At 36.1% G+C, this 13,212-nt stretch overlaps 1 protein-coding gene across 3 annotated transcripts in view; it reads left to right on the top strand.

The window, feature by feature from the left end:
• TFEC (transcription factor EC) overlaps positions 1-13,212 on the top strand; it is a 216,415-nt gene that overhangs the window by 41,716 nt on the left and 161,487 nt on the right. For all 3 annotated transcript variants that reach the window (XM_030933392.1, XM_030933390.1, XM_030933391.1), the window contains exons 2-3: positions 4,671-4,717; positions 5,678-5,924. In XM_030933392.1, the coding sequence (XP_030789252.1) occupies positions 5,727-5,924 (198 nt within the window). In that variant the 5' untranslated portion in view covers positions 4,671-4,717; positions 5,678-5,726. The remainder of the gene's footprint in view (positions 1-4,670; positions 4,718-5,677; positions 5,925-13,212) is intronic.

Below are 13,212 nucleotides of genomic sequence, written 5' to 3'. Positions count from 1 at the left end.
TTTGGGGACATATGCTCTTATTTGCTCATTCATAGAATAGTAGATTCTATTATTTTTAGAGTTGTAAGGGGCCTTACAGACACTGTGCACTGAAGATGGTCAGTAAATGTTTGCTGAATAAATGCATGAATATATTTTAATGTTCCTCTCATTGTTGAAAACCTTTCTATATTTTATATACTACAGAGAGTCATTTAGCTTGTGCTTGAACATTTCAACTTACTGAAAGCTTACAAAACTCTGGGGCAGCCTTTTTCATTCGTGTAACACTCTAATTATTGGATATTTCCTTTTTTTTTTTTTTTTTGAGCCAGATTTTATCACCATGTAATTTCCACCCTTAGGTTTTAGTTTGGTTTTATGGGGTAACATTAAAATAAATCTACTTCTCCTTCACATGAAAGTTCATCACATATTTCAAGACAGCTATCATGTCCCCCATATAATTCTTTTCTTCTCCAAGCTAAACTACCATTTTTAAGATGATAATGTTTCTAGTTCCCTAACCATTTTTATTCTTCTTTTCCATTTCTTTGGTCGATGTCTCTAACATAGTTATTTTACTATCTACCATGTAATGAGTAAATTTTGACCCAGGAACTGTGATAAACACTTTATATACATTATTTGATTTAAACCCTCACACCAACCATGTAAAATATGTTCTTTCTAGTGAAAATACTGTGTCAAGGTCACCTAGTTAAGAGGCATGATTTGGATTCATACCAGCTCTAAATAACCACAAAGCCATATACAAATAACTTATCCTTTCTGTACTTCAGCTTTCTCTTCAGAAAAATGGGGAATTATAATTATCCCTATGCCCTAGGACTGTATAGAGTAATAATGAACTAATATTTGTTAAGCACTTATAAAAGCATCTGGCATGTAAAAAGCACTCTAAGTGTCTGTGAAGCAAGAAGCTGGTTTATGCTTTCACTCTATACTATATTCTCTCCCTATAATGTTTCTTTTTTAAGTGGATGTGGTATGCTGAATAATGAAACCCCAGATATGTCCATGTCCTAATCCCTGGAACTTGTGGATGTTACTATATATGGCAAAAGAAACTTGCATATGTGATTAAGTTAAGGATGTTGAGGTGGGGAGATTTTTTATGGGGTTATCTTTGGTGAACCCAAAGCAATCACACAGTCCTTATAAAAGGGATGCAGACATCAGAGTAAAAGAGAAGGATATGTTACCATGGAACCAGAGGTTGGAGTGACACACACTTCAAAGATGGAGGAAGGGGCCACAAACCAGAGAATATAGGCAGCTTCTAGAATCTGAAAAAAGCAAGAAAATGGATTATCCCCTAAAGCCTCCTAAAAAAGTCACTCTATCCTGCTGACATCTTGACTTGAGTTTCGGGAAACTACTTTCAGACTTCTCTACTACAGAACTATAAGAGCAAAACATGTGTGTTGTTTGAAGCCACAAAATTTTTGGTAAATTTGTTTAAAAGCAGCCACAGGAAAAGAGTGGAGTTTGTATCCAAAACTGTCTGAAATCTTGCATTAGAAATAACTGAGGTCTGAAGAGCCCGAATTACTTCTGTGATGAATATTATAGGCTCCATGTTCCTAGTCAACATATAGAAAAATACATCTTACATCCGGAAGGTTCCACATCGCATGTGATACTCTTTAACAGCTTTTAAAAAGGGAGGTTTAATTAACAAAGGACCACACTAGTGACATTAGACCTGCTTTACTTTTCTTGGCTATCCCTGATGTTCGTGACAGTCAGTATGTGAGGAAATTTTTCTCTTCTGATATCTTTGTCTTCATTCTCTGTTAAATGTCCTCCCTCCTCATTACAGGGGGTGTGGGGAGTCTCCTTTGGTTCTCTGAGAGTGAGATGTTTCAATGTCCCTTCCTAGCTGACGTCTTTCTTTGAGCCCTTCACATTTCTGTCATCCTTCTTTACATTCTTCAGTTTCAACGGAGGGAGCCTCTCATAATTTTTACTGCTGTTGCATTTCCTGGATGCTGCTTTTGTGAAGCGTCGGTTGTTTCTAGGTGGCAGAAGAAAGGTCTTTCACCAAGAGATCTGCTTCCTCAGATTTGCATGCCGTGGGGACTACATCTCTTCATCTTCTGGAAGTGTGGGATGGGAGTGTGCAGAAACTCTCCATCTCCCTTGGAACTTCACCCCCACAGCATCCAGAACATCTCTCACATTTACAGAGGAGAATTGCTGCTTTTAGAAAAACAATCTCCCTTATGCTTGCCCTTTGCAAATTGTCATGGGCTTACGTACATCTACTGATTTATCCTAAATTCTCACATTTGTTGTTTATTTTGTTTTATTTTTGTTTTAGAGGTCTCACAAAACACTGTTTGGATGCATTCACTGAAACTTTGATCAGTTGAAATCTCCAAATCTATTTCCTATGAATTAATGATGAGCCTGGATATTTTCTACCTTATAGCCATTTAAATTTTGAGCCCAAATTAAATACTGTGTGTTTTTCGCTGAAGTGGGTCTGGTCCATCATTCTAGCTTATCATACTATTAATAATGACAGTAATTTATTGAGTATCTACTTTGTGTCAAGCACTGTTTGATGTTTAAAGTATTAAATTACTACTAATAATGGTTAATAAATTATATTGTTAGGATAATAAATTTATTAAGATAACAAGAATTTTATTTTTAAATGTGTTACTTTTATTTTTCCCAACTTACTTTTTTCTCCCTTATTTGGATAGCATCCATTCTACGTACTTCTCTAAGTCCTGTAAATATGTTGGACAACTAATGATGAACGAAAGGTTCTGTGTCCATCATTAACATTATTACTTCAGATGACTTTCCAAAACTTGTGTCTGTTTGTCTATAAAGGCCTTAAAAGATAGAAATCTGAGACCTGAGAGTTATTTTCAGTATATCTATAAATGAATATTTTGGGAAAGATTAAGTTTATGTTGAATTATTAATCAGCTGTCTTTGGGAATGGCAATTTTAGCAACTTTGAACCTAACTAATAATTGAGCTCACATAGATTTATTTTATCAGTGAATGCATTATAAGAATCTTAGTAAAAAGCTTTGCTGAAATTAATATTTACTTATGCTGTATTCTAATCCTCCCGACAATCACCTGGGGAAGATACATCACTAACTCTTTTTTATAGGATGGTGTACTCATTTCCTAGGGCTGTCATAAAAAATGACCACAAACTAGGTGGCTGAAGACAACAGAAATTTATTCTTTCACAGTTCTGGAGAACAGAATTCTCACATCAAGCTGTCAGCAGGAGTGGTTCCTTCTTGAGGGCTTAGAGAGAGAATTTCAAGCTTGCCTCCTAGCACGATTCTAATCTCTGCTTTCTTCATCACATTGAGTTCTTTCTCTGTCCATGTTCTCTGTGTCTCTTCCCCTCTTTCTGTAACATCAGTTATATTGAATTAAGGGCCCACCCTACTCTAATATAACTTCATCTTAATGTGCACCTTAATTACATTTGCAAAGACCCTTATTTCCAAATAAGGTCATATTTACAGGTACTAGGAGTTAGGGCTTATTGTAGCAGTGAGGAGGTGGGGGGGACATAGTTTAACTATGGGAAAAGGAAAAATCACTAAAGTAAGAGGAAGCACACATTCAGAATATGAACTATGGACTTTTGTCTTCATGCAATACTCTCTTGACTCCAGCTCCCTATCTCCTAGTGAATTCCACTTTATTTTTCATGAATTCATAGACGAGCTGTTTAATAATCAATATGCTTTAGAATTTCATGAGGCCTAAAAATCAAGCTACTAGCTCTTGGTTTTAAAAATCTATCTTTTCCTATTTTTAATAAGTTTTTCTTATTAACTTTGGTTCCTCAAACACTTTTCTTGTTTCCAAGCTCACATAATTAGTCTGGGCCTAGACATTTTAATTTATTTAGATTGGTTTGCTGATCCCTTATTACCTACATTCTTCTATTGGGCTTCAATTTCATTTTAATGGTTGTTTTATATATTCTAGTTTAAAACATAATTTAGAACTGTGTGGTTCTTTTTTTCTATACATATATCCATTGCTCCTGGGCTACAGTTTGTCATAGAAAACATTAGTCTCTTTCTAGAAACATCTTCCCTTTCCAGTTCCTCTACTGTTTGCTAGTAGAAGGTTGACAATTCAATATTGGGCACCAATTGTCATGTGTACAGCTATAATTAATCAGTTAGCCAAACAACCAATTAATAATTTTGGAGTTTGTATTGTGTGCCAGAGACTGTACTAGTTCTGATGATATAAGAAATAACATATAATAAATTTTACCCTGAGGAGCTTATATTCTAGTTGAGGGGAGGGAATAGTAAACAGGAAATTAGCATGTGCTAATTGCTATGAAAATATTTTAACAGAGGTGTTGCCTTTATACAAGTGGAACATCTTACCCTACTTTGAAATAATTGTTAGTACCATACTTTTGTAATCAGTTATTTGCTCTCAAGTAGTGTTCCCTTATTATTCCATATATTGTCTATCTGCCTTTTGGAGACACACGCTCCTATTGTATGTCCTGTTGTGTATAAGATGCAACTTATCACATTGAACATCCGACGTATGTTTTTGCCTTATAATAATGTACAATGTATGAATCAAATAAGAACAGTATTATTAAAGTTAAAAAACAGTAACTTCTCTCTCTTTTTTTTTCTTTTCAGAGTCCTATCAATGATTTAGTTCCCTAGAGAAAATCAGAAAATAAAAGGTTGGTATGATATCTTATAAATGCTAAAACCAGAGGTTATCTAATAGAGTTATTTAAAAATATAACTTACTGCATTAATTCTGAATTCCTTGGGTGTTGGGTCTGTTTATTCCAGTTACTTCACATTACTGTTATTACGTAATGTCTTACCTAATATGGGAGTTTTTAGGGCCCAGAAAGAAAACGATGTTTTCCCAGATACTCTGAATGAGAATTTGGATGACCATTAGCAAGACATTTAGGTCACCTAGCAGCTTTCTTGTTTTACTTTCGGTCCCTTTTAAGAGGTTACTGCCAGGGCAGCACTGTTGTTCAGTCTGCCATAGCTCAAGCCAGAAATTGAGTGTGGGAAATGCGGTATCTATTGTGGTCTGTTTTTCTCTGTGACAGTTGTTCCTATTTTGTGTTTGTTTCTCATTTAATGAGGATACAACTTTCATCTGGGTAGATGTACGGGTCACTTGTTAGTGCACTTAAATACACTAAGGCACTCCACCAGCTGGAAATTGTGAGTTGTAGTTGAATTATTTTTGCACAGCGAATGGTTTTCCTTTTGACATATTTTAATATACTTGCACACTGAGAGCAAGAGTGGGTGAACAGAAAACAGACTGTTTTATTAACCCAGCAGTCACCTTTGAGGTTTGTACATGTCCACTTTTTTTCTTGCCTTTGTACATAATCCCAAGAGACTGGTACCTGGCTTTGCTCAGAATAACAAAGTCAGGCACAAATCTCCAAACACAATTGTTAGCTGAATGCCAACTGTTTCTTCTCATCTTTTTTTTTTTAAAGTTGAACATTAAGAATTACCTCTTTATGGGTGAACCATAACCATTAAAGAATGAGTTTGTTTTCTATTTCATCATTATAAAATATCATTTACTAAATCATTTACTAAATTTATTTTATAATATGTAGTCTCAGGTGATAAAATATTATTTTGTATGTGTTTTGCAGTGCTCCTTTTTTCCAAATCCACTAATAGTGAGAAGAAAAGAAGAGAAATATGTTACAAGCTTTAACTGGACTTCAATTTCAGCTGAAAGAACAATTAGGAGAAAAGGAGAGAAGATTTCATATCAGCCAGGAAATCAGTGCCCAGAGAACAGAGTTCCACATGCAGTTTTCATACAAACCAATGTTGCATAGACTTGTCCCAGCAAGACCACAAATTTATTCAAGTCAATTACCATTCTTTACCAAGGTAGGTATCTGTATACATATATAGCCATAATTTCTAAGTAAGCATGGTAACTACCTCTGAAAATCTGTACATTTTAATTGTACTCGAAAAACTGAAGAAAACAAAGAATAAAAATCCAGGGCTTCCTCCTAATTCTCAGTAAATAGCTACAATTTACAGTAACTGACCCATTTAACAGCATGGATATATTAATGCAACAAAGCACCCAAAGTACATAGTTTTTCCTTTCCTGTTATTATCATTATCATCTACATCATTGTCATGATACTACTACTACTTGATAGTTTGGAGCACTTTATACTTTACAAGGAAGTTTTATATCATTTCATTTGGCTATTTGAATCAATCATTGTAGTATGCCATAATGAAGATTATTAATAGAGATAAAATTTTTAAAAACACTCCAAGACTTTTAAGGCACAGAGAAGTGGTGTAGTGTGTAGGAAGGACTGTTTTTTAAAGTTAGAATTCTGAGTCTGCATTGCTGGCTGTCTGATAGTGGGCCTTATAAAGCATTGCTTTGTTGACTTATTCAATGTGAAAGATAATAGTTATGCCAAAAGCTGGTTATGAAGTTTGACTGAAGATTGTGTTTTGTAGAGGATCTATCACAGTGTGTATAGGGTGAAAATGCATTGAGATGGAATTTTTGTCCTGGGGTAGGAAGTTAGTGTAGGTAACTTTGAAAGCAAACACTATGAGGACATAATCCTATATCAAGGATTATTCAAGGTAGCACATCTAGTAAGTGGCAGGAGCAAGATTGGAACCCATGTCTCATACTCTCAGTGTACATCTGAAATTGAGTCTAATTTTAACACTCTATTTTGAGCACCTGCTTTTGACCAAGTTATTGAGCTACATTTTAAAGGTACAGATATGAAAAAAGAGGCCTTGCTACGAGGGTTTTATAGTGCGGAATAAAATAAATTCAATGAAGGAAAAGCTTTGCACCATTGGTGTGGTGTATAGTATCATACATGGTTTTGGTGATGTCAAGGAAGGCTTTGTTATTATGGAGACATTTGAATTGGGCCTACAAGTATTGCCACCTCCATTTTCAGGAAGCAGCTATATCAATAATACTTGCTTTATTTTTCATATTACAATTTTTCTTGAAAATAAGACTATTTCATTGACCTTGAGTATACTTTCAATAACAATGCTTATTTATTGTAAGTTGAACTTTCAAATACCATTGCTTCTTAAAATAATCAGTATGTTCTGTTTATAATTATTTCTAACTTCATTACATTTTTCTTTTTAGTGCTTGCAGTTTTTTTTTTTTTTTTTTTTTTTTGGTCCTCAAAAATATTTAAGCCAGTAGGGTTTTAATGAAAAGTTGTAGAAGATTCTGAGTTCTATAATCCTTGTTTTCTTTGGGTCTTCCTCATCATTATCCTCACAACCTCATGATCAAAACAACACATTTTTAGCACTTCGTAAGCAAGTGCTATGGGACAGGCATCATGCAAATCACTTTACATATAGTATTCTAATTCTTCAATAATCTAGTTCAGTAGCTGGAAACCCCATTTGCAGATTTTGAACTGAGGTTCAGCGATTTTAAGAAATAATGTCAAAATTGCATGACTAGCACCAGCATTACTGTTTTCTGACTATGACCTAGCGGTTCTTATTTGTCTGCTTTGTTGGGTTCCGCTACTTTCTCACTAGCTTTATTATTGAAAACGCGGATGATTCTTAGTAAGAGTAACCCAGTATGAAGTAGATGAAGCCACAGAGTGAATTTGCTGGCTGCTATTTCCAGGAAAGAGAGCTAATATCAGGGGTGACTAGAGCCAGAACTTGAAATATCACGAGGAACAGCTCTTTGTCTCATCTGTGCTTCTCTCTGCATATTGTCTTTGTTCTCAGACTAGCTCCTCCTTGCAGCAAACAGTATAGGCTTCAGTCCCTCCAGGCTCACATCCTCACAGCTTGCCATCAAGAAAAATGAGTAATGTTATTCAGCTCCAGTGTGAATGAACTATTCTAGGGAACATTTGCTGGGTCACATGTCTAGCCCTTGGCCTGGTCATTATGACCAAGATGGTAAGTGCTCATTTTTTTAAAAAGTCAGGTATTTGCTTTGATGGCTGCAGGGAGAGAGGCAAGGGATTGTCTGTTATTAGAATTGGGAGGCAAAAGGGGTTGTACAGACATGGCCTCCAAGTAATTGCATGAGCCAGGCAGTTATCTCAATTTGTGGCTATTAACACAGGTCATTATGATGCCTGCTCTTATTGTCTTAGTTAAGTCTTCACCATTTAACACCCTAGGTGATTAGATCTCTTCAATCACATCTGCAGGATGGAGAGCTTTGAACTCATATTGTCCATTAAGGTAATTCTGTCAATTTTGTTTTGAACAGTTAAAGTTGGTTTGACCCAAATATAGTCTCTAAATCTTAAACATTTAAAAAATCTAAGGTAGGAAATCCTGTTTCTGATGGGGAACAGGATCAGCCTATGCAATAAAAAGAAAAGTTAACACGTGATGAACAGACTTCAGACTCTGCAAAAGTGATATGTAGACAGACACCCTGGGTGCATTTGGTCAACCTTGCCTTTGGTTAGCATGTGCCAACATTTCAGAGTTTGTTCAAAACTGTGCGATGTGAGAAGAATTACATTTCTGGCCTCAAAAAGCTGAGTTTTTTTTTTTGTTTTTTTTTGTCTTCAGTGACTTTATGAAGGTATTGCCCACTTTGAAACTGTCTGAAGTTGGCCGGGCATGGTGGCTCATGCCTGCAATCCCAGCACTTTGGGAGGCCGAGACGAGTGGACATAAGGACTTGAGGTCGGACATTGGAGACCAGTCTGGCCAAAACCCCATCTCTACTAAAAAAATTATAAAAATTAGCTGGGTGTAGTGGCATGTGCCTGTAGTCCCAGCTACTTGGGAGGCTGAGGCAGGATAATCGCTTGAACCTGGGAGGTGGAGGCTGCAGCGAGCCAAGATTGTGCCACTGCACTCCAGCCTGGGTGTCAGGAAAACTCTGTTTCAAAAAAGCAAAAAAAACAAAAAACAAAAAAGCTATGTGAAGTCATCAGTCAGCTCACACTTTGACTCAGTGTTGAGGCACATTGCTGGAAAGATTCTAAGCCTTAGAGACTTACACTGTGATACGTGTCTTTGCAATGCTGTGAGACTTCTTATTGACACCTTGTCATGTGTTTCAACAAATATTTATTAAATTATTTTAAAGAGTGAAATTAGAGTGTTTTTGGAGTATTTAAAATAAGAGGTATTCTTTAATCAATAGGACACGGTTTCTAAACAACATCATATGTCAGCTCTGTGTTGAATGTGAATAGAGATACTCTATGTGGGAAGCTCTACCTTCCTGGAATGCTTACTTTAATTTTGTCGATATGGGTAGAGAGGTGGAAAATTATGAGAAAAATGTAGCTTTTTTCTTTTCTACAACATCTTGAATTCCACACCACTCTATCAACATGTACATCTTACTTGGGGATGGAAGGTGGAAAGAGATGGGAAAAAGGAGCTTGCTAATTGGGGAGAGGATATTAGGATGAAAATGTAACTTCCCAGTTAAATGTCTCCAAGCCTTTTTGTGTAAAGTGGTTACTTTAAGGTTAAATCTGTCTCTTTTTGGCAAACACTCAGACTTTCACGGATGTGAAGCAAAGCTTTCATGTGCTTATGTCCTCTCACCTGGATGGCTACCTCCAAGATGCTTCTTTCTCTGCCTGCCACTGGCCTTCCTGCTGGCTTGCATTGCTGAGTCTGTGGCTAACAGGATTCATAGCATGTTTTCCTGGCAACATCAACACCAGCGGTCAATGCCAACAGATCTGGAGTCTCAAACACAGAGCCCAGGCTAGACTCTTTTGGATGCTGCCCCTTATCCACTGGGAGCCTGCAGGGATGTTTAGTCACCATTTTTGACATACTAAAGTGCTTCAACACTAAGGTGCTTCTCCTGTGTATTTTTCTTTTCTCTGTTGGACTGCATTGAATTTGAAGAGGTCCCTAGGTAGGGGCAGTGGCATACTTGAATGTGTAGCTCAGAGAAAGGCTATAAACTGGAGAAAAATATTTGTAGGTTATTAACATTTACATTTATTGAAACAGTGATAGTGGATACATTGGAGCTTCTGTCCTTTTGCAAACTTTCCATCGCATATGTACTAGTGGTTTTGTGCCAGAATAGGGGATCAGGACCCTCATATCTGCCTCCCAGTCTCTGTTTGTCCTCTTTCTATAATTTTTTTTGGAGAAAACATACGATATCTTGGTCTGCTGGAAACTTCTTACATCTTCCTTTTTCCAGCATTGGCATTCATCCTTCCTTTTGTCTGGGGCCATAGGGCTGGAGGGCTGCAGGGAATTCAGGGAGTTGGGATTCAAAATATAAAAAATACCAAGAGATGTATATAGAGGATATTAATCCAGACACAGAGGTAAAACTTATGGAACACGAGGAGGAAAAAATATTCAATCACAACCTCAGTAGCTAAGTCTTCGATGTTTAGATCTCATTTTCTAGTTGTGCTTTGGGTGTTTTAAATTTGTTAAATAACCTGTAGGATTTGGTCATCTCCTCCAGATATAAATCTCATTTACATTTATGCTGAACACCCTTTTGAAGTCATATATTTCAAAGACCTTTTAAAACCTTAGTTTTTTTTTTTTTTTTTTTTTTTTTTGTGAAACTCAGGCTTAAAAAATTATGTCAAGTGGCCTGTACATTATACTTTACATACTTTAAGTCCCTCTGCCTATAGAGTTGATAAAAGGGATAGAAATTAGAGAAACTGAAAAGCTGAAAAAGTAAAAACAACTGTGCATTGTCTGTAAAAATATTTTTCAAATAAGAATGAAGACATTTTCCCCCAGAGTTTCCTTTTGTTATAAATGTGAGGAATGCATGGTTCAGACTTGAGCAAATGTATCTCGCATTCTCTGATAATGAGTACTGGATGAACTGAAATAGTAGCCATGCTTATGCTAAGTTTGTAAGCATTTTGATCAACACCATAATCAAGAAGCTTAAAGAAGTCATATAATGCCCATTGTGTTGTCTGAATAACATATATTATACAGCTGAGACTCAGCATCTAATACCCTGTGAAACAGCTTGATAGCCCAAGAGCTTACTAATGGAGGAAAATGGCTCACTGAAGCCGAGGGAAATTAGAGTGGGAGTCACCTGTTCTCTTAGAGTCCTCAAGTAGAAGGCAGTATGGCACTGTGGTTCTTATTAATCAATACCTACATCTCTGAGTCTGTCTTGATTTTAGGTAATAAAGCAGAGAGAATCAGACAACCTTTGGGTAATAAATTGCAGGATCTGCAGAAGTTAGAATATTAATGTTCTCCTTTTTCTTCACTATTATTGACCTGTAATTTTAGTGTAATTTCCTTTTACTTATCTTGAAACATAGAAAATTGGTCACCTTTAACTTCATAATCTTCCTCTGTAAATGTAAAGACTGTTGTCCATTTTCAAATTTTTCTTGTATGTCTCCTTTTCTGAAGGCTTTTAGGAGTTTATCATAACTAGTAGCGACCTCTTTAAATTTCCCATAGTTATTTGAAAATGCATCATGACATTGATCAAAAATATTTCTTTAGATTTTTATTTATTTATTTATTTATTTATTTATTTATTTATTTATTTTTTATTATACTTTAAGTTCTAGGGTACATGTGCATAACGTGCAGGTTTGTTACATATGTATACTTATGCCATGTTGGTGTGCTGCACCCATCAAAATAATATATACTCAACAAATAACTTTGTTTTGCTAATTTTTAGTGGCAAACTGCTCTCCTCATTTTCAATTATCTTTTAAATATGCATGTCCGGAGACACAGATGCTAATTATTTCTAGTAGCTGCCACTGAATGAATAATGGTGTCTCTACGTGTTAACTGACCCTGTGGCTAAAATTTCAGATATAGATAATTGACAAAAACAGAAATAATATACATTTCTATTCAACATTACATTTTAATATTGATATTTAACTATAGAAACTAAGAGATTCAGTTCAAAATATAAGGAAATATCATGTCTTGGTTATTCGTTAATTATTATTTATGCTCACTAGATTCAACAGCTACCCATCATTCCTGCTGTCCTTTCAGCTTTCTAGAGTTTAAGTTCAAGTCATTGTCTTTCTACAACTTTTTTGAGACTTGTCCATTCTGACTACTCTGAATCCTGTGTAAGCAGCAGCTTTGGCAGAATCACTTTTCATCTTCTAGTGCTCTTATCAGAGAGAAGAGAAACTTTCCCCTTTCTGGTGTCTTGGTTGGCTCTGAGTGATCACAGCTTCCCTGCTTTTGTCTTTATGGAGACCTATTCCCATTTCTGGCTCTGCTTCCCCAGGGCTCCAGATGTTCCCTCAGGCTTTCCTTTGCTTGTCTTACTTCCGGCTTCTCCCTGAAAATGTTCTGCCAGTTCCAGGCAATCATTATTACCATTGCTGTCTTATTTTCTACACAACCTTTAAAAGTCTCTGAAAGCACCGCACTATTATCTTAGGGTTTTTGTTGTTGTTTTTGTTTCTTGGTTAATTGTTTGACTCATTCACTGAAAATATAACTGCATGAGAGAAGGGACCCTGCCTGTCTTATTGATAGATGCAGCTCCGGAAACTAGGGCACAGTAGGTGCTTACCAAATATTTGGTTTTCCTTAAAACCGTTTTTGCATTTCTTTGTTTTTGACTTTTCATACTATCACAGGCAAATTTATCCACGAACACTGCTTTGATACATGTAAATGTTAATAACCTACAAATATTTGTCTCATTTATAGCCCTCCTCTGAGCTACACATCCAAGTATCCATCTTCTTCTACCTAGATGCCACTTCAAATTCAGTAATTAGACCCAAACTAAATTAATAAGCTAGTTTCTCCATATGCCGCCACAAGCACAAATGAAATGAAAAACTTGCTTATTCTTATGTGTTGTGTACTTCATAACTGGAATGCTTATTCATACACTTAGTCAAGCCTTAAAATTGGGGTCATCCTTTCATTCTCTCTCCTTCATCCCTGTTATTGCCAAATCCTGTTGAATCTGCCTTGTGAAGAGTTCTCAAATCTATCCTCCTTCCTTTATTGTGGCTGCTACCACCCTAATCAAGGTCATCATTATTTGTCATCATTATTTCTGTATTCTTACAATATTCCACATTGGTGTCCTTGGGTCCAGTCTTGTTCCTATTCAGTCTTTCTCTACCACATATCCTCAGAGATTAGTCACCATCTAAATGTGACCATGATACCCCTTTCCTAAACAAACACA

This window comes from Rhinopithecus roxellana, chromosome 6, assembly GCF_007565055.1.
Source record: "Rhinopithecus roxellana isolate Shanxi Qingling chromosome 6, ASM756505v1, whole genome shotgun sequence".
Lineage (NCBI taxonomy): Eukaryota > Metazoa > Chordata > Mammalia > Primates > Cercopithecidae > Rhinopithecus > Rhinopithecus roxellana.
The sequence above is the reverse complement of the archived record's forward strand: the minus strand, read 5'-3'. Positions and strand labels throughout refer to the sequence as shown.